The sequence below is a fragment of the Piliocolobus tephrosceles genome, chromosome 1, assembly GCF_002776525.5.
Source record: "Piliocolobus tephrosceles isolate RC106 chromosome 1, ASM277652v3, whole genome shotgun sequence".
Taxonomy (NCBI): domain Eukaryota; kingdom Metazoa; phylum Chordata; class Mammalia; order Primates; family Cercopithecidae; genus Piliocolobus; species Piliocolobus tephrosceles.
The window spans coordinates 10,786,936-10,807,669 of NC_045434.1; the positions used below are offsets into that span (position 1 = coordinate 10,786,936).

General features: G+C 37.5%; 1 protein-coding gene across 1 annotated transcript in view; it reads right to left on the reverse strand.

Moving 5' to 3' along the window:
- RYR2 (ryanodine receptor 2) overlaps positions 1–20,734 on the reverse strand; it is a 557,611-nt gene that overhangs the window by 52,363 nt on the left and 484,514 nt on the right. Inside the window, exons 83-88 of the mRNA XM_031934901.1 lie at positions 19,830–19,906; positions 18,652–18,725; positions 8,778–8,858; positions 7,563–7,651; positions 6,022–6,150; positions 421–525 (exon numbers count right to left, since the gene is read on the reverse strand). Of these exons, the coding sequence (XP_031790761.1) occupies positions 421–525; positions 6,022–6,150; positions 7,563–7,651; positions 8,778–8,858; positions 18,652–18,725; positions 19,830–19,906 (555 nt within the window). The remainder of the gene's footprint in view (positions 1–420; positions 526–6,021; positions 6,151–7,562; positions 7,652–8,777; positions 8,859–18,651; positions 18,726–19,829; positions 19,907–20,734) is intronic.

Consider the following 20,734-nt stretch of genomic DNA (forward strand, 5'->3'; position numbering starts at 1 on the left):
AAAAAAAAAAAAAAAAGACTCTATAACAAAATTGTCTCCCTTGTAACAGATTATAAAACCTATTTCAATTATCTGTAAGGGGAAGAAAAATTCCAGTGAGCCGTGGCCAGGAAGATGAAGCTTGGGAGATGTACAATGTTTGGGGACTCGACTGTTTCATTTCTCCATTACATTCAATTTCCTAATATCCTTTGTCTCAAATTTGAATAACGAATCCTATCTATTTTCAGGTTACATAATGTTTTTTATTTAAAAAAATGTTAATGTAGAACAAAAGAGGCATGATAAAATTATCTTAAAAAGACAAGTGATAAAGTGATTTTAAAAAGATAATGTTCCAACATCAAAAAGCACATTTAATTTGCTGATGACTACAGTCTCCAGTTTGTCATTTAGGAGAGAGGAAGCTAGTTAGTTTACCTGCGACAGCTTCATCTGCATATGGGCAAATACATGAAGAAAGCCGACCACAGCATCCCACAGCCTGCTGTGTGCCAAACTCTGTTGATTCCCAGTGCAAGGACCCTGGAGCGTAAACAGACAAACAGCAATTATTCCTCAGAATTTATTTACCAAAACAAACTTCACAATAACAGGGGAAAAGTTGCCTTAGTGCTGACGTATCTCACTGCTAGCACATTATCTAAAAAGATAGGAACTCAAAGCGAAAGAAAGAGATACAGTGATGATAATAACCCTTAATAGATAAATACATTCCTCTCTGAAATGTTTAATAGATTCCAAAAAATTTCTCAAAGATTTTTATATTTTGTGAATCATTTATTTTTGTCTGAATAAGGTCTGGGTGCTTTGGCTATTCAGTCCAATCAATCAGTTGTCACCATTTGGTATTGAAAAGAATCTGAGAATATGCTTTAGATGAGAGCTGATTACCCTTTTACTCCTAAATAGTAACCTGGATAAAGCATTCACATGGAGAAAAAAAATCCTCTTCAACGTTTTCTAAATTGGACAACTGTTTTACAAATGGTACAACCATTGAGGTGTTTTAAAAGAGTAATACTTGTTTATTAATTTCATGAATCCAGAATCCAAGACAATTGGAAGTGGTTAAAATAACTAATTGAGAGATCATTAGGCTGAGATGGCTCCACTGTCTTGGGTTCCTCCCTACCAAATCCCAACTCAGTGTAAATTTAAGCTTAACCAATCAGAAACTGCCAACTAACTTCTCACTAGAGTTCACCAGCCAGAAACTGCCAACTAACCTCTAACTAGGAACTTTCCACTTTTATCAATCAAATCTCTTTGCTTGTCTTGCTTCCAGGAGCACCTTATAAAAGTGCCCCCACCCTTGGTGAAGGGCTGAACCATTAGTGTTCTGGTGTGGCTCAATTCATCAATAGTTGACTGCTCAGATAAACTTTGTAAGATGTTATTGTGCCCAAGTTTATCTTTTAACAAGCCTAACTTTGTTCTCTTAGCTGACACGTCTGAAGTATCAATACTAGAGTGGATCTGCTGTAGCAGGCAGATTGTTTTCTTGGAGTCAATTTCTATTTTCACTTTCCAATGAAAAACTTCTACCATCATTCAGTTTTGTAAACCCATCTACATCAACTATGAAAATAAATAACAGGAATTTTACTTAGAAAGGAAAAAAGTACATACAATACTGTTCTTAACTTCAAATTCCTTCATTCCTTTAGGCAAATAACTCATAATAACTTTAAATTGCAAACCACGTAAAAACATTTCAGATCTTATGCTAGAAACAAGAGATTGGAAGAGATGGCCATATCCGAGATGTTGAAATAGAACTTTTTCCTGTCTCAGTATCTCTTGAGGCCCCACAGCTGAGATACTGACTATGTGTTCTCAAATGATTATGAGAATGACATGTACCCACATATTACAAAAGCAGTAGACTATCTGCAAAAGGGGTGACTAAAATAGATCTTTCCACTCTAAGAATATAAAGGGGTTGAAGTTGAAAAGGGGGAGACTTTGGAGGGGGTTCTCCATGTGCTGAGCCTCTCCATTTCATTACTTCTGCATCCCCTTACAGCAAGTGAGAGAAGAGGCTTCAGGACAGCCATCATGTGAGCTCAGTTTCTGTCTCCTGAAGTTGGGAAGCATAAAGTCTGGTATTAGAAAGTGTGACAGACAGCATGTGACAAAAAAGGTGTGTGTTTCTTACATGGACTACTCAGGAAGGGGCCATTCTGCCCCATCTGAAATCAGTCTGAAATGGTAACAGAATTCCAAGGTGGATGGGAGCCACCAGATGCATGAGGTCTGATGGAATAACTTCAAACTGGATGGGAAAAGAGTCATTTCCAGGCACTGGAGGACTAAGAGGGCCAGGCTTGCACATTAGATGACACAATACAACACATCACACCAGAGGGCCAGCTCCAGGGTGCACTCTGGGATTACAGTGCCCAGAGCAGACCTTTCCTTCCTCGTACCTCCTCTCCCACAGCTCCAACCCAGAGGAAGCCTGGGGTTAACCAGGAGGGGAAAGGGAAAGAGAGAGAAGAACCTTGAGGGGAGAGAGTGAAAAAAGCGCAGATTGGACTCCCTCCAGAATGAACAACATCCAGATGGGACTTCTTGTCCACACCCTCACTCCAGGTTTTCCAGCTGAAAATGAGGCCCAAGAATGAGAGGAAGCTTTACTGCAATGAGACTATTTTGGTGACAAAGTGACTGACATGATTTTATTTATCTGAAAGTGGTCAGTGCACAAGATTCCTTCTAGTGGTAAAGAAATGGTCGACAGAGCAAGTCTGAAGGGACAGTGGTGAGAAGGAATCAGGTTATTTTAATCTGGAGGTCATTAAATCCAGCTCATTTAATGCACCGGATATAGTAGTTTTATAGTTTCCTTCATCCCTGGTTGTAATTAGTCCAAAATGGCTATTACAGCTATTACAGCTCTGGTTTGAAAGCAATCGATCTTTAGGGTTTTCCTGTGGTTGATGTTCAGTGTCAGTCTGGTATTCCAATGGCATATAAATGAGGGAGGATGAAAAGTGCAAGAGGCTATTAGGTGAACACTAGAAAGCCATTTTTAGGAATATAAACTTGTTTTTTCTTCAAGTCAGAAATAATTTTCTTCCTGTGATAGGTAAGGTTTAAATCAGAAGTTGCAGTATTACAAGGGGTTATGCTCTCGTGCAACCCCTAGGTGACCAAAAGCTGTCTGGCCAACCCTCACGTGACAGAGTCGCAAGCCCAGAGCCAAAGTACCCATTTCTTTGTCTAAAACCTGAAACACACAGAATGTCCTTTCTAGGGCTTGCTCAACCTTAGGTCATCAGCTTCTGGGATGCTGATGTAAACTCCCTAGCCTGGTGCCTTGCATTCTTTTTCTCGTGATGTATGTGCCTGCAACATGGAAAACCTTTGCTAACTACCAGAAGGACCTGTGCCAAGGACAGATCAAGCTTTCCCTTTTCTCAACAACTACCTCATGGTCTTACTCTAGGAACCTCGACAATACAACATCCTCTTACTCAAACAGTTCTTCCCCTTTTATTAAACTGGGATTACAATCTGATAGGTAATTCCATTGATTTCAATGGTGTTGGATCTCCCCCGATATAACTTTCTGTAGTTAGAAGTTTGAATAATAAAGCAATATGCAATGCTGTAATCTAAAAGGCAGTCCAGAAGAAGCACGAGGCTAACGATAAGCTTATCTTCATAGTATCAATGTTTCTCAGCAGATATGCCCCTAAGGCAAGCTTCTCTAAACCGTATTTCACTAAATGTAATGTGGTAACTTGGATTGTATCCCAGAATTTTAAGAAACAAAAATCATGAATGGAAAAACTGGTAAAATCAAAAGAAAGCCTGTAATTTAGTTAACAGGATGTGCCAATGTTAATTTCTTAGTTTTGACAAAAGTGCCATGAGTATATAAAATGTCAGCATTAGGGAAAGCTGGGTGAATCGTATACAGAAACCCTCTGTACTATCTTCGCAACTTTTCTGAATACCTAAAATTATTCCAAAATACATATTTCAGATATTATTGTTATTTTTAAATAGGTCATATAAAAAAGAAGTAACAAGAGAAGTTAGTGTTTGGACAAACGGAGGCAAGATGGTGCACTTCCGGGTTCTTCATCCCCCCCGCCCCCTCCAACTCTTCCCAAAGGCGCGATAATGCAGCCGGCGACCCGGGAAGGTGCAGATCAACTGGGCATGCGCCAGGTGACGTCAATCTGAAGAGACCAAGATTTACCTGGTCGCACCTGTGGAACGCCGGGGACACGCCCGTGCCTCGCCTATTACCCTCCCACTCCTAGAAAAGCCACTCTTGGCCAGTGAGCCAGGCGGCCTTCTCACAGCCCCAGCGGCCTTCTCAGAGCCCCACTGCTGTCGGGATGTCGGGACTGTGGGAAGTCCGTCCAAGAGCCCCACTGGGGGACTCTGCCGGCCTCCTTTGCCGGAGGCCGACAGACTTCTCCCCTACACCTTAGGTTACCAAAAAACAAACTTGCAGTTTTGCTCCTACCCTTTGCCTAGTCCCTGGTTCTTTTGCACCCGCTGGGCTGGTCTTAGAAAAAACAAATCAGTTAGTTGTTACTTCTGTTTTTTTTTTTTTTTTTTTTGGTTCTTATTGAACCAAGCATGATAAGCCATGTGACTTTATCCAATATCCTTTGAACATTCACATTCACGTAGAAATCCGTGTTCTATGACAACACCTAATAAAGAGTTTTGCACATAGTAAGAGCTCAATGGATGCTTCTAGCTTTCGATAAATTCAGGAACCTCAATTATTTTAGGAACCAAGAAATGCCCACTGTTAGCTGAAATGGTGGTTATGTTTCATTTGGAATATATTGTAGAAATCATCCTGATTCCCATTTCTGCAAAATCCAGTGGCTTGCTAATGCCATCAGTCAATCCTGTTATTTATTCAGGATGTGACACATGAATGTTGTTGTACTGGTATCACTCTAGGCATGAATGCGAATACTAAAGCAATAATGACAGCCAGGAGAGGTAAGGAAATGGGACTATGAGTAGACCAAAACTGACTGAAGCTTTCACTTTTATTTGATTTTAAAGGAATTGTTATTAGAATTATCAAGTGTGACCTTTCCATCTGGAAGTGCTGAAATAAGGTTCCTCTTCCCCAACAAGGCAAAAAATAATACAAAAAGTGCCATGTTTCCAAGGGACCGAATGCAGAGGAGAGTGAGCCTAGTGGACGTCTTCCTACCTCTACAGCACTTACTCTTGGTTGGCTGTACTTGGCCATGAGTCATTTATTTACTGAAACAACTGTAACTGTTAGGCTCCTGGGATACAATTTATTTTTAACTTAACCTTTCTTCTCCCCACAAGCTTATGTTTAGTCTCACAAAGCCAATTATAAGTTTCTCCCTCCTGTTTTATCCTTAGCATGGGACATGTCAAACATAGTGAATGATTCAGGGTAATATGGGCCACTGAGACAAGCTAGAAAAGAAAGATGACTGGTCATCAGCAAAGTTTTGCTGATTGAAGAAAAACCCAGAATTTTATCAAATATTAAAAAAAAATCTAAAGTTAAGACTAGAAGCTTAGTTCAAGGAGAACATAAAACAAATCGACGTAAAACAGAAAAGAATATTCTATATGGTATTTTATCTATAATATACATATGCGATGTTTTCAAACACTCTTCTCTTTCTTAAGTTTCTATGAAACTTCTTCCCACTTTTAGTGGAATACTAGAAAGAATGGCTTAATGTTGTGCCTGCTCTCCCTTCCTTCCTTAATATTTACTAAGTGCTTAATATATATACCAGGCCCTGGAGGTGCAATAGAGCTAACATCACAGTCCATGCCTCTAAGGAGTTAACCATATCTCAACCTGCCAAATGGTGAAGCAATTTCATTCCATATAAATTCACATCTCAACCTAATATTTTAATTGTAGCAATTTGCAAAGAAACTCAGAAAGGGGTTAATAAGAGATATGGAAACTACTCTAGACATACTGCATTTTTCTACGGAATTCAGTGCTACAGATAGCAGCCATGTTTAAATGTTTACCTGAATATACTCTGTAAGAGTGTTAAAGACTTGTTTTGCCACTTGAATAGCTTTGGAGAAATTCCGTTGTCCTTGTTCATCAATAACATCTTTCCCAGAGTAATACCAATAAAAGTCACTAATTGATTCCTGGGAAATAGAGATGATATTGTTTATTATTCAGTCACATTCTAAAGTTACCATTGACTAATCAGTCTTGGACTCTATGCTTGAGAAGTATTTTCAATAATAGATATAGTAGCAAACAAAAATATCTGTGAATTAAATATCATTCTTCAATGATTTTCCTAAACATACAATATGGGAACCTCCTTCTTAGATATAGCTAACAACTGAAGAGAAGACCAGAAGAAAAAAACTTAGCTTTAAAAATTACTGTCTGACAACCCTGAACTTCATAAACATAAGAATTCATTAAGACTGGAGCATATTTATCCATGAGCAAAGTTAGATGTTTACTATGTGAGCACAGAAAATAGATGAATCATGGAATAACCTTTTTTGGGGTACCGACATCTGACCTCCTTTTTCTCCAACAAAGCCAATAACATTTCATCAGTGAGAACTCACTGATATCCATGGCTTTTGCACCTGTCCCTGAGAAAACTGGTTGAATTGCTTGTAAATACTAATAATTATAAACAATTATCTAAATAAGAGCAATCTCTATAAACCAGATGTATTTAACAATAACATACATTTTAAAGAAATGCTGGTTGGATAAGTAAATAATGCAATTTAGTTCAGCCTGTGAACTATGTTTGGGTTTTCAGACAATTTTTAAAATTGCAAATGTGTTTTCAGCAACACTTCTTGGTGTACTGACTTCAAAATGGACTTTCCCACACCACATTAAGCTTTCAGTTAGCCAAAAAAAGGTTGTGATATTACACACTCAAAGATTGAGGAAAAAGCTGAAAGTCTGCATTGATAGTTTTTAAAATACTGTGCTTGGTTTGGCTTATAAATAAAATGAGGGGAAAAAAGTTGTACAGGGCTCTCATTATTTAAGAGGCCTACATCTTCAATTCAGTTCGAGTAACGTTCTCAAATATGATCAAAATGTCAGAGATTTTTAAGCAATGTAGTATGAAAATTAATGCAAATATTAGGACACCTGAAAAGAAGTGACCTTAGACTATGAAATTTCAGTGTATGGTAGCAGTTACAAAGCCTTTCTTTCCTGTTCCTATGAATGTTCCAAACATTCTTCCCCAATTTGTCTAACAACTGTAGAAGAAGCAGCAGAGTATAAAAGTGCTTTATAAAATGAAAATGACTTTAAAATACCATCAAGCCAAAGATACAGAGGGGAAGAATCTCTACTTACAGAAATAAAATATGAGCAAAAGTAGGAGGCAGGATCAGGAGCGGAGATAACAGTGGTAGTTTTGCTCTAAGAATTGCTGAGAGATTGTGATCAGAGATAAACTATCTCAAAAACTCCTTTCTAGTTATAAACCAAAATACATTAAAACTCTGCTGTATTGTTTCAACATATCAACCCTTTTAATTTGTTACTAATATAGAAAGCAACATACCTGAACTCTCAGTAGGTAGTCTACAGTGGAGATAATTATGTTGACAGTTGTATTATTGCCAGTCTGAGTTCTCAGATAATTCTGAAAATCTATGCAAGATAAAAAATATATATATTATTAATGCTTGCTCAGAAGTTCAAATTGAGTTATTCTAAGAACTCCAAAGGCAAATGTTTTCTGCGGCAAAATCATTGTGGGTTAGTGCAATGTTTTTATCTAATAGTTTTAGTATGAACATAATTTATATTTTCCACAAAAAGTGATCACCCCAAAAGAATATCTGGGTGCTCCATAGATGATCCATATTCAATTTTTGTCTCAGATGTTGCTAATATCAGTTTCCTTATTCCTAGTTCTAGAGCTCTGGGCAAAAGAATGACTGAAAAAGGTTGCTATCCTTGAGGATATAAGAAGGAAGTTATTTATTCATTAATCACTTACTCCTCAGTACTGTGCAAAGTGCTGGGGTCAGCCAAGATAAAATTAAGATAGAGTTCCTGCCTTCAGGGGTGCACAAGCCTGGTAGAGAGTTAGATGTGTAAACAACTAATGGAGATACATTATGCGAAGTAGTACAATGAAGTATGTGTACACTCAAGGTAAAGAGAGGTGGTGCAAAAGAAATAATGCTCTATATTACTCTATAACTATTTATAATTTTCATAGATTTTTTTTTTTTTTTTTTTTTATTGAGAGACAGGATCTTGCTGTGTTGCCTAAGCTGCAGTGCAGTGGGGCAATCACAGCTCACTGCAGCCTCAAACTCCTGGCCTCAAGCAATCCTCCTGCCCCAGCCTCCCACGTAGATGGGACTCTGAGCACGCACCACTATGTCTGGATAATTTTTTAAATTTTTTGTAGAGATGGGGGTCTCGCTATGTTTCCTAGGCTGATACTGGACTCCTAAGTTCAAGCAATCCTCCCACCTCGGCCTCCCAAAGTGTTGGGATTACAGGTGAGGAACCGTGCCTAGCCTCATGTGTCTTCCCTAACATCAAAATAATTGATAAGACTCAAGTGAAATAGCTATCCGAGGACTGTGAAAGCAGGGAAGCAATGTATAAAATGTCCCAGTGCCCAATGCAGAGACATGTTCTAGAACAATTTGTTGTCTCTAGAATGATGCATAATTGGAACTAACAGGTTCCTGTTATTACTGGCTTGAAAACATTATTTATGCCTTAGTAGCATCAGACATTTTGGGGACTCACAAACCTGAGTTGTGTCCCTCACAGAGTAGCTGCAGGAATCGGAAGAGGTCACAGGTGAACTCATCGTCCTGTAGAACCTTTTCTCCTGCGGGAAGTCCAGAGGGATCAAACATTACCAACCACCCCAGCCTGCCCCTCCCTTTCTGTCCCCACCTCCATACAACTTGCATGTTGATCTAGCATTGTTCTGAACCAAAAACAGTCACAGGTCATAGCCACTTTTCTATCTGAAGCTCATAAGATCATGCGCTTGGCAGATAGACGCTCTTTTTCTTTGTAAGAAAAGAAGGTTTGAATTTTAAAACTCAGACTCTTCTCTGTTAAAAGTAGCAGCATGGGGTTGGCAACATTTTACAAACGACCTAAAGGCTTAAACTTTGCTTCTTTCTTTCTTTATGTTCTTGTATTTGGCAAGGTGTGCATAGAAGGGACCTTTTGCTGCGTCTCTCACGCATGTTAAATTTGCTTTGTACCTGGATTGTGGCCAAATGATTCAATGGAAAGTATTCTGTGTATCCAAAAAAGCAGGGCCAAGAGTTTCTTTCACTAAAGAATAATTCACGGATTTTTGTGAAAGCTGTAAATCGCTAGAAAATTGTTGATTAACTTATTTTAATTAACTTTGTTATCAGGCTGTCTACTGAATTAAAAAAAAAAAAGGAAAGATTTCTGAAATCTAAAACAGAGATGTGACTGGTTTGAGCATTACTTCCATAGGTGGAGGAAATGGAAACAACCTTAATTCTAAATATGAAACCAAAAGAAAGACTTTGGTGGCTCGTGTTGTGAGAGCTAAAACTAACAAAGAAAGGTGAAAAGAAAGGCATCCCCTAGTTACAGAGGTTTCTCTGCATCATCCAACACTAACAAGTATTTGGGGGCAAGGAGGAAAACGTCAGAAACGGGCTCAGTTTACTTATATTTCAATTTAAATGTATCTTGATCACAAGTTACTTTGCAAGCAAAAACACAAGGAAAGAAACAAACTCAGAACAGCACCACACAAATGAAGCTGATTTTCAAGACAGAAAGTGTCCGTGGGGAAGGAAAAAAAAAAAAGTTCCACATTATGAGCACCTGCTCCAAACTCTAAATTTGTTTAAAAGCAAAAATGACAAGATAGCCAGTGAATGAATGGACTAAAGTATTTTTAAAAAATGAGAACTTTTTACAGAATGGAAATACTTCGGGCTGAGAAAGAAAACGATGCAATGATCGTATGTTTACTTTAAGTGAAGTCATGAATGATCGCAGTGACAGAGAGCTGATGGACTTACCAGTCCGCAGTCTGTGACTTTCAAAGTGAGAGGCTTCATATAATGGTAGGGTTAGGAAGCAAAACCATTTTGAAAACTAATATAAACATTAAAAAAAGTACATAAAATCACTGTACTCATTTCCCTGTTAGCCCACAAGATATGAAATTTGGTGACTATGCTACAATCACCAAGTATGCAAATCAGACGTTGTGGCAAGTTTCAGTGTTACAGGCACATTGTTGTGTTGAATCTCCCATACTTGGCTGATAAGTCCATTCCTCAGTGTTTAAATTCACGACAGGATAGGAAACAAAAGGGAGAATGTTTTAGGCAAATAAAGGAACTAAACTCTTCATTGGTGATAGTATCATTTTTATGAGTCACTTTAATCAGAAGAGTCTTTAAAGTGATATTTAAATCAAAATATTATGAGTTTGTTACATAGGCTTATTGATTCTTGCCCTGTGAGCCCATCTGCAATATTTTATTTTTCAAAAAACAATTCAATAAACCACGTACACACTTTAAGTGTTCATATATTCAATGTGAAAGAAGTAACCCTTACCAGAAAGTATTCAGAAAAACATTGAAATAAATATAATCTATCTGTGTACCTAAAAATGCTCTGCACAATAATGATTTATAACATAAGGTTTTATTTATTGTTGACACACACAGTATTTTCTTGACTGTATACCGAAACACGTACAAGTAGCTTCACTTATATAAGGACACACCGCACATTGCAGAACAATGGGAAGAGGGGAGGGGTGAGGGAGGGGACGAGTCAGGCCTTCATTTACCAGCAGGTGATACCAGGTATAAGCCGGGGTGCTGTTGCTTAATGAAGACATTCCTATCTGATTAAAATGCTGCCATTGCCCATGCTGCAAATAAGTGGTAGAATAACAGAGATGGATGATGGCTTTATGTCTGCAGAAGGTACAGGATCAGCAGTCTATTCTGTGATGTGTGCAAAAGAAATTCCATTGTAAGATGGAAACTAAGATCAATAACAAATAACGGAATGAAGTAACATGTAGTTGAAAGTGCTCTTACGTTGGTCAATTACGATTTGTAATTGCTGCCCGAGGGCTCAAGGTACATATTGTGAAGGACATTCCTTTGGTTTCATTTTTATAAGAGGCTTAAAATTTTTAATACTGTAATAAAGGGGGAGGTATTCCAATATTGCTGCTGCTGCTGCGTTCATTCTTTGCACCTTCGTTTTCTCTTGTATAAAACAAAGATAACATATACCCTGTCTATGTCCCTGGCTCTTCACAATCTGCGGTAATGTTTTGTAAATTGTGGAAAGGTTAATATATTAAGTGCAGTGGCAATAACACTAAAAAATATGGAAATACCATGCCAAGCTGCTGAATATAGCAATTTGAATTTATTAACTGTGTTTATATCTCCTGAACACCATCTTCATGGATTAAAATGTTCTCAAAATTACAATTTTTTTCCTGGAAATAATCTAGGTAGGTTGTGTTTAATCAAGCTAAGAGTGAAACAGTAAGTCTTATTTTAAAGATCTAATAAAGTTAATATATTTTTAAAGGCCACTGTTCTACCTATCATTGGCGAATTAAGATAGACTCCAAAAGACTAGCACTCTCATTATCAGGTCCTGTCGTGTCAATATCTACAAGAATGCACAGGTAAAAGGTGAGTCATTAAGCATAGGACTGGCCACATTAAAGGATCCCCTACACGCTATAAAGTTGACTCAAAAGCACCCCACTGCCATGGAGGAAATTATGCTGATTGTTGATCTGGAGAGAACTTAAAGATCAATTCTGCATCTTGCCAAAACTGAAGAATGCTAAAAATATTTTAAAATAGTGAAAAGTCAGGTATTTTATTCCATATGGGAAGTTTTAATATTGCCGCTTAAGTGGCTTAAGTATGATTGCTTCAATTCTATTACAATTCTATTAAAAAGTAAATTTAAAAAATAAGTCTACCGTTAATATTAAGTTAGTGACTATGATGTGCTAGATGTGTTATCTCATTTCAATTCGGGTTTATTAGAATCCTGTAAATTAGTTAAATGTAATGCTATTTTGTTGTTCAGTGAACAACCAAGAAACTAAATAACCAATGTCATATAGCCATCGGCTGGTAAAGAGTATGATTCCAGTAAACTTCAATAAACTTTCACCAAGTGTCTCTTCTATGGCAGGCACCTTGTGAGATGAACATAATCTTGAACCTGAAGAAGTTCACAGTCTAATGGCAGATACAGGAAATAAACAGATAATTTCAGTATTATATGGCCTTTCTGAATTCAGTGTGCTATAGTTTCTAAATGTTGTAAAGTTAGCATGAGTAATGAATAAAATCTGAGTAATTATCATCACACATACTATATGTTATTTAAATCGTGAACTCGTACTTGTTTTCATCAATTTCAGAATCAAAGGAAAACCGTTTCTAGATATGTGACTTTAGTCAGTTCACTCTTCTGAGCCTTCGTTTCATCATGTCGATATGGAGATTAACAAACTCCTCAACTCCTCATTTCATAGGACTGTTGGGAGAATTGAATTGGCTCAAACAATTAAAAGTGCTTTGAAGTCTACAAAGCACAAAAGAAATATATGTGAAGCCTTAGGTCAAATGACCTAAATTTCTAAGTTACAGAATTTCTGTAGGTTGTATGACCAGCCGTTCTATAAATTCCACTGAGTGCATTTATTAAGATTTAGTTAACAATCTGACAGCAGTGTATACAATGCATTCCTCTTTCTGATGCCAAGACAACAAAAATTACCACTATGTGAAATAAATTAGGTTTGTCCCAAGGATAACAGAATTAAAGTATATTCTGTTAAACAAATTAAACTAGCTGGAGAGGGAAAAAAAATCCCTTTGCTTTCAAATGTGATATGCATGTTGTTTCTCTTATAGCCAAAGCCTAAGGTTCTTGGCTGTCAAGACTCTTACTGAAATTCTTACTGTTTTTCATCCATTCCATTCATCAACATCCTTACTGATTTCCCTGCCTTGAGACTCTGATACCTATCTTATACAATGTTACCTGTCAGTAATTTTTCAAAAGCATGAATCCAATTATCATACTTCCCTGGTAAACAGATGGATTTCTTTAACTGTATGAAAAGTCTACTCTGAAGAATTCCCTCTAATCTATCATTAGGCATAAGTCAGAGCTCTCCCAGTGCCGTGAAGGAAATAATGCTGGTCACTATCTTTGGAAGAGTCAATTTCTATTTAGTAGCAGGACTGAGAAATGGGAAATCTACACTGTACTGTTTGTTAGTGGAGTCTATCAGAAGCATTAGTTGAACAATAAACGTCAGGAACTCAATTCTAGGTGGATCATTTAACAACACACACAGTGTCACTTAAGTGGTATTTAAGGGCTCTCTATGGCCTCAGAAAAAGTGCAGATTCCTTGGCAGGGCAGAGAAGGTCCTTTGTGGCCTCCCACGTACTATCTTTCCATCCTCTAGTCTGATCATTCCTTCACAACAGCTTAGTCACCATTCTCTGCCATGTTTGGTACCTTGAACTTTGTGTATCCGGTTCCCTCACATGGGAATGTCTTTGCCTTCCTTATCCACCAGCTTGATTCTTAACTCAGACTACATGTCACTTCTGTGATGTTTCTCCCACCACATGCCAGCAGCTAAGTACTTCCACCTAAATTCCTTTATATGCATAAAGCATTGTTCTGAAGTTACTTGTTTACAAGTCTGTCTGCACAGTACTGAGCTCCTAAATCATTTCCAATGCTTAAGACACCATCTAGCACATAATAGTCACTCTAATTTAAATGAGCGCTTCAAAGTTTAAAAACTGTGCAAGGATGTTAAGAAAACATTTGGTGCCATGAACCAACATCAAAAGTTTTCCTTGAAGAGAAAATTTACCTACAAGAATGGCAGAATAAGGTACACAGAATACTAAACTACACTTGTGAAAGTATTTGGAAACTCTTGAGGAAAAGGTAGCCCATAAATTACTAGGCAATAAAAACAGTAACAAAAAGTTAGGGTAACCAATACTTAAAGATCAATTCAATCCTTTTGCTTAATTAATTTGTGTTGCTTCAACTTCGCATAAATTTGATTACATGATTATAAATATATCAGTAAGAACCTCAGTGAAACAAATTATCAGATACAGATAGAAAGGTGGGGAAGGTTAACTGGTAGTTAATGTTGTAGTGAGGATTTTAAAAAATCAAACTATTTTTAAGAAATCAGATCAACTTCAAAACTTTGTCTTGCTTTTATGAAGTCCAGGACTTCCTCATGATGATCAAAAACAAAATTCAATATCCTCTGTTATATTTCAAGAAGAATTTTGAAAGCAGGAAAATTGCACTTTCAATGTCATAATGATTTGGTAATGGGGTTAATGGTTCTGATAAAAAAACAAATTAAAAAATCCAAGAATGGAATGACATTTTAAATATTCATACAGGTTTTGTTTTTGAACTTGATTAAATCATTAAAAGAAAACACATATAAATATAAAATATACAGCACAGACAACATTGAGCATATTACAAATTAACACATTTCCTGAAGAACCTTTTCAAAAAAAAAAAAAAAAAACTGGGAGGCTCTGGCTTTTGTAGAAATGAGAGAAACTTAGTCTAAAAAGGGGACACAAGTCAAACTTGCATGACAGTAATGGCAGTAGAAAAACACAGCATAAATAATTCATCTGAAATCTTTATATACAAACCTCAAAGAAAACATAGTTCCTCATGGTATCTCAATACCAGGTCAGGAACATTTGTAACCATAAAAAGTTCAAAAGCAATTTTGAAACTTAACAATAAATGCAAAATGTGGCAAGAGATTTGTGTCCCGGAAAGGGACAAAGAACAATAAGTCAAGGGGCAGCCAGGCGTGGTGGCTCACGCCTGTAATCCCAGCAGTTTCGGAAGCTGAGGTGGGTGGATCACCTGGGGTCAGGAGTTCAAGACCAGCCTGGCCAAGATGGTGAAACCCCACCTCTACTAAAAATACAAAAATTAGCTGATTGTGGTGGCATGCCTGTAATCCCAGCTATTTGGGAGACTGAGGCAGGAGAATCGCTTGAACCCGGGAGGTGGAGGTTGCAGTGAGCTGAGACTGCACCACTGCACTGCAGCCTGGGCAACAGAGCAAATCTCCATCTCAAAAATAATTAAACAAAGAATAAGTCAAGGGGCAAAAAAAAAAAAGGCAGTGGTAGACATGAAGTAAGCCCCCAAAGAATATGAAAAGATGGGAGGGAAGTGACTTGGCTCATGGGATCTGTAAATGAAACAGTGGGAGGCAGAATACCTGCATTTCAGTTTCAGCCTTGCTGCTTAGCTGTGTGACCCTGGACAAGTCAAGAAACCTTTCTGTTCCTCTGTTTCCTTATCTATAAAATCAAGGTAATAGCTACCTCATTGGAGAGTTGTGGGTATCATACATTTAAACTTATACATTTTCCATGGCTATATAATTTATGGTCATACTATCGTCATTAGGAAGAGACTTAGCTTAATAAAAACAGTGGGCAAGGATGTAGGAGATTCAGATACTGTAGATTATTTTCTCAGTGCTAAGCCCATGCTCTCTGAGCCTCAAGTGTTGAAGTAAGTGACATCACTAACAGCTGTTGCTTTTTCAGCCTTTTCTATCCCTTCCAAGAGGCTGATTGGTTTTTCTTCTCCTGTGAGTGTGTATAGGCTTTTTTTTTTTTTTTTTTTTAACTTTTATAGCATCTTAAACAAAAGAGTGGTCTTAAAACAGATACATTTAAACATGCCAAAAAAGTCTGTATAGGAATTCTTAAAACAATCTGGAAAATACTATAATATTAATAGAGCTAATGAGTGGCCCTTACATATGCTCCTAATAGGTCTCTTGATTAAGGCAACAGCATGTATTCAGAAAGCACATTTTAATCTTGGAAGCCTTGTTGACATCCTAGGTACTATCTAAAATCTGATCCCTTATTTCCATTGCATAAAATGTCTTTCAGAAACTACTTTGAATTACTAATGGCATCTTTGTTAGTATATTAGTTTAAGGAGCAAATAGTTGCTATTGTTTCTATTGCTCTTTGAATTCAGTCATAAAAATAAAAATTAGTTTTGATGTTACATGATTTGCAATCGGTCAGATTTTCAAAGGAATAGAGAAAACCTCAGTAGACCTCCCAATCTTTGGAAGGCAACTGGCAGAGCACACTGGTGAGGAGGAGATTCAGCTTGTCACGTCCCCCTTGAATATGTCACCGATTTCCCATGCACCAATCCGTGCAGCCATAAAGCCACAGTATGTTCAAGACAGAAACGCCACAGGGAGACTAGGGCACACATTCTAGGATCATTCATTGACACAACAGTTGCAGATGCTGGGCCCACCGGAAAGGTTTTTAACTGTAAGACAACAAAACCAATCCAGAAACGTAATTGAAATGCTTGTTGCCCCTTCATCTCTGACATCGTAATAACTGCACATCCTCATAGAAACAACATCGTAATAACTGCACATCCTCATAGAAACAAAAAAGAAAAGGAGGAAAGCTAGATGTGTGCATTTAAAAAATAACAGGATGCATCATGATGGAAATTAAATAATCTACTTATGAAAACAGTCTACAACACAAAAGAATGCACAAAAATTGTCACTATCAAGTCTGTGCACAAAGCTAACCACAAACAAAAGAGCAAATAAACAAAAGACAGTTCATTTTTAATAATTACCACGCTCATGAGTGATGACTGAGGAAGGGAGGGTAGTACATTTACAGTAGTCGAAAGAAAAGGAAATGGGGAAAAAGAAAAAAAAGTTGAGATTTTGCTTTTGTTTTTCTGTTTGTAAGGAAATAATACAAAATGTGTTAATCGGCTTGAGTAATTATTTTCTTATGTGTTGAAAAAGAATGCACAAGTTAAACCAATCTCATTTTGAGAGATATAAAGAATTCTCGCATCAGAATGGTCACTCTCACAAAGTTCTTTCTGATTTGGGACTCAAAAATGTTATTCCAATCCATATCTGCCTGACAAAGGAAAGGAGGCTAAGGAAAATAAACCTAAGTGGCTGCTATTCCTTTTGGGAGCTGATATGAACAGTGACTAAGAATGACTGATGGATTTGTGGTCAGAGCCCCTGGAACATTAGGTAATAACTACAGGGGAAAATGAAATTGATTTCTAATTCCAAGACAGGGAAGTCAGGCTTTAGACAGAGACTTCATTCATTTTTAGAGATTTTGTAGCTGAAAATTGCTTAGGACTTTGGAGAGATGCTGGAGGTAGGCAGGTGATGGGCCCTGGGATCTGCAGTGGCTCCAAGTTCTCCAGACGGGCCCAGAAAACCTAAGTAAGTTTAGAGTGGCTCTGGTGACTTTTCTTGAAGGTCATTCCTTTTGAACCTCAGGCCAGAACCTTAGGCCAGAAAACTTAAGAAGTTATAGAATGGTGTCAGTGATTTTTCTTGAAGGTAGCTAACTCAGTTAAGTAACCATATGGCTTATAATTGGTGACTGGACTTGTACATCCAAATGTCAAGCAGAAAATAAAATAAACACAGGAGCCACATAGCAGTAGCAATGTCAGGATGGGTATTAATAATAAACTTTAAAATACAGTAAGAAATATTCTCTTTCCTATTTGTGAGAACAAAAAAATACATAGATAAATTAGTTAATCCTAAAATATTTCAGAGAAATAAACATAGACTACAAATGACAGATGGGAGAAAAAATTATTTTTTGAAATAAGATTAGTCCAATAAAAGACCCAATATTCCAAAACTAATAATTGACAAGAAGACATATCCAAACCACACAAAACAAACAAAAACAGATAAACACATGGGCCCTGAGTAAAACTAGTTTAAAAATCAAACACAAAAGAATAAAAACAAATCAACCCAAAAGCTATTAAAGATTTTTTTCTTAATAAATACTCCTAAAATGAAAGGGCAGCAAAAGTTATTTCTGCTTTAAATGCATTGCATGCTAAACTCTCTAGTTTATACCAGCATCTATTTACAGAGAGAAAAATTCTAAGATCACGTGAATCACTGCTTTTGTGCACAGAATTATTTAAGCACAATAATTGCTCTTTAATTTCTTTTATCAATCTAGACTTGCAAACATGTATGGATATGAGGATCACTGTGCTGGAAGGGGAGAGGAGAGAGGAGAGAACAGGAATGAGAGTAGACTGAAGGAGCTCAAAGGATGACTATCCTAAGGAAATAGAAGAATCTGAGAGCCCGACTTTCCTAAAGTGGCCAAAGAAAGTCAAACGTTCGTGAAAGGTTCATCTATGTGGTTTATGATTTCCCAGAAAATTCTCTAATAAAGGATCTTGATCCTTCATTCAACCATTATTCCTTACTGAAAACCCAACAAGGGGAAAGGCCGCTGGCAACGGGGCTGGCACACAAGGAGTTAATGACCGGCGTGGAAGCTTGGTGTTGGGGTGTGACGGGTGTCCAACTACGAACTTTGAAATAAATCACGTAAGCATTTCATCGATTTTAAAATAACTTCGTATCTCTCTGCTTGAAAGGTAATTGATAACTGACTCATTTCAGGGAGGGAAGGGAGACAGGTGATCCTTTTAATGTAAGTTATTAATACCTGATCCTTCCTCTGTCACCATCCCAAGACCTTCAGCTTTGTTTTGTCGCTCAAATGCATTTAGGTCAAGGACACTATAATAACAAGGAAAAAGGAAACATTTAGAGGACTAATAGAACATTTTCTTTGTTCAGGAGAGCAAACATCTCAACACCACATATCTTGGAATGTGAACCAAATGTTAACGTACACTGAAAACATGTCTCCATTCATTGCTTACCAGCCATATTCTCTTAGTGGCAGACTAGTGTCTCCCCTGGGCCTACACTGAAATGATCCATGTGAAAGTCAAACATAAAGCATTCATAGGTTTCAACATGGGGAGTACATTACAAAGCTAGCAGACATGCAGAAATAAAATTCTAATAATTATGTTCTTGCAGTTGGAATAGCTTGTTACATTAAATGTGTGTCAGATTCCTTAGTCAAATGCTGTCTGAATGACTTTAAATCTTGAAAAAAAAATGGAAAATGATTACCACAAATGAGTGAATGATCATTTGGTCATAAAATGAGAAATGGCCTACAAGCTCCTAAATAAAACTAAATAGAATTTCCTTTTTTAAAAAAGCATACACAACTCATTTTCAAGTATGAAGAATATACACTAATTCTCTAAGATCCCTATTTAAATACGGGGAATCCTTTTTTTTTTTTTTTTTTTTTAATTAGAGTTAGGGTCTTACTCTGTCTCTCAGGCTGGAGTAGTGGTGCTGTCATAGCTCACTGCAGCCTCAAACTTCTGGGCTCAAGAAATCTTCCCACCTCAGCCTCCTGAGTAGCTAGGACTATGGTACAGGTGTGTGCCACCATGCCTGGCTAAGTTTTTTTTTTTTTTTTTAAATCTTTTTGTAGAGATGGAGTCTTGCCCTGTTACCCAGGCTGGTCTTGAATTGCTGGCCTCAAGGGATCCTCTATCTCTTCCTCCCAAAGTTCTGGGATTATAGTACCACAGGAAAGCTATTTTAAGGCATTATTACCATTCTGTAAGTGATTTATTATGATATTATCAACCCCCTAAAAAAAGATAGAAAAGAAGACACTGCTGATTATCCCACTTTAAAGTGTTGCTAATCAGTAACTATTCTTCTATGTGTAATTATCGTCAGAGTAAGAAACACATGCTTCGAAAAAATACAACCACTGAGTAGAACCCCAAGAAGGAAGCGAGTCCTTACCTACATGACTGCATCAGGCCGGCCAGGCTCTGAAAGAAGCCCACATCCTTTTTCTCCTTGAGGTAGTCAAGCATTTTCTATGGGAATTATAGAAACCACATGGCCACTGAACAAAAATCTCATTGTTTGTTAAATAAATAAACAACCAAAACAGGCTTTCCATTCTAAAAACAGAAAATATTCACTGTGTACACACATGACTAATGTCATCTTTATCATGAAGTAGGAACACACGCCTCAAAGCAAGATAATTACACAAACTTGGAATAAGAGGGTTAGTTGCCTTACACATGACCACAAGCACCAAAAATGTCAGGGGTAATATTACTCTTAATTCTCTTCTGGTCACTTTTAAAGTAATTTGGCGATTCAGATACTCACTCACAAGTTAACTGGGAAGAAAATTCCCATAGATGTTATTCACAGGTTTCCACACCAAGGTGATTTCATTACAGGCCGGGCGCAGTGGCTCACACCTGTAATCCCAGCACTTTGGGAGGTCGAGGTGGGCAAATCATGAGGTCAGGAGTTTGAGACCAGCCTGGCCAACATAGTGAAACCCCGTCTCTACTAAAAAATACAAAAATCAGCTAGGTGTGGTGGCCTGTGCCTGTAGTCCCAGTTACTCGGGAGGCTGAGGCAGGAGAATTCCTTGAACCCAGGAGGCGGAGGCTGCAGTGAGCAGAGATAGCACCACTGCACTCCAGCCTGGGTGACATCTCAAAAAACAAAACAAAACAAAACAAAAAACCCAAAACAGCATTACAATCTGAGAGTTGTGACTGCCATGTGCTAATGCTATCGACTGAAATTCAGTTTCCATTTCCATAGTCTTTAAACTGAAAAAACAATAGGAATCATTTGGCTATTAAAATTTTCTCCTTTGTTCTCAGAATGACATCCAG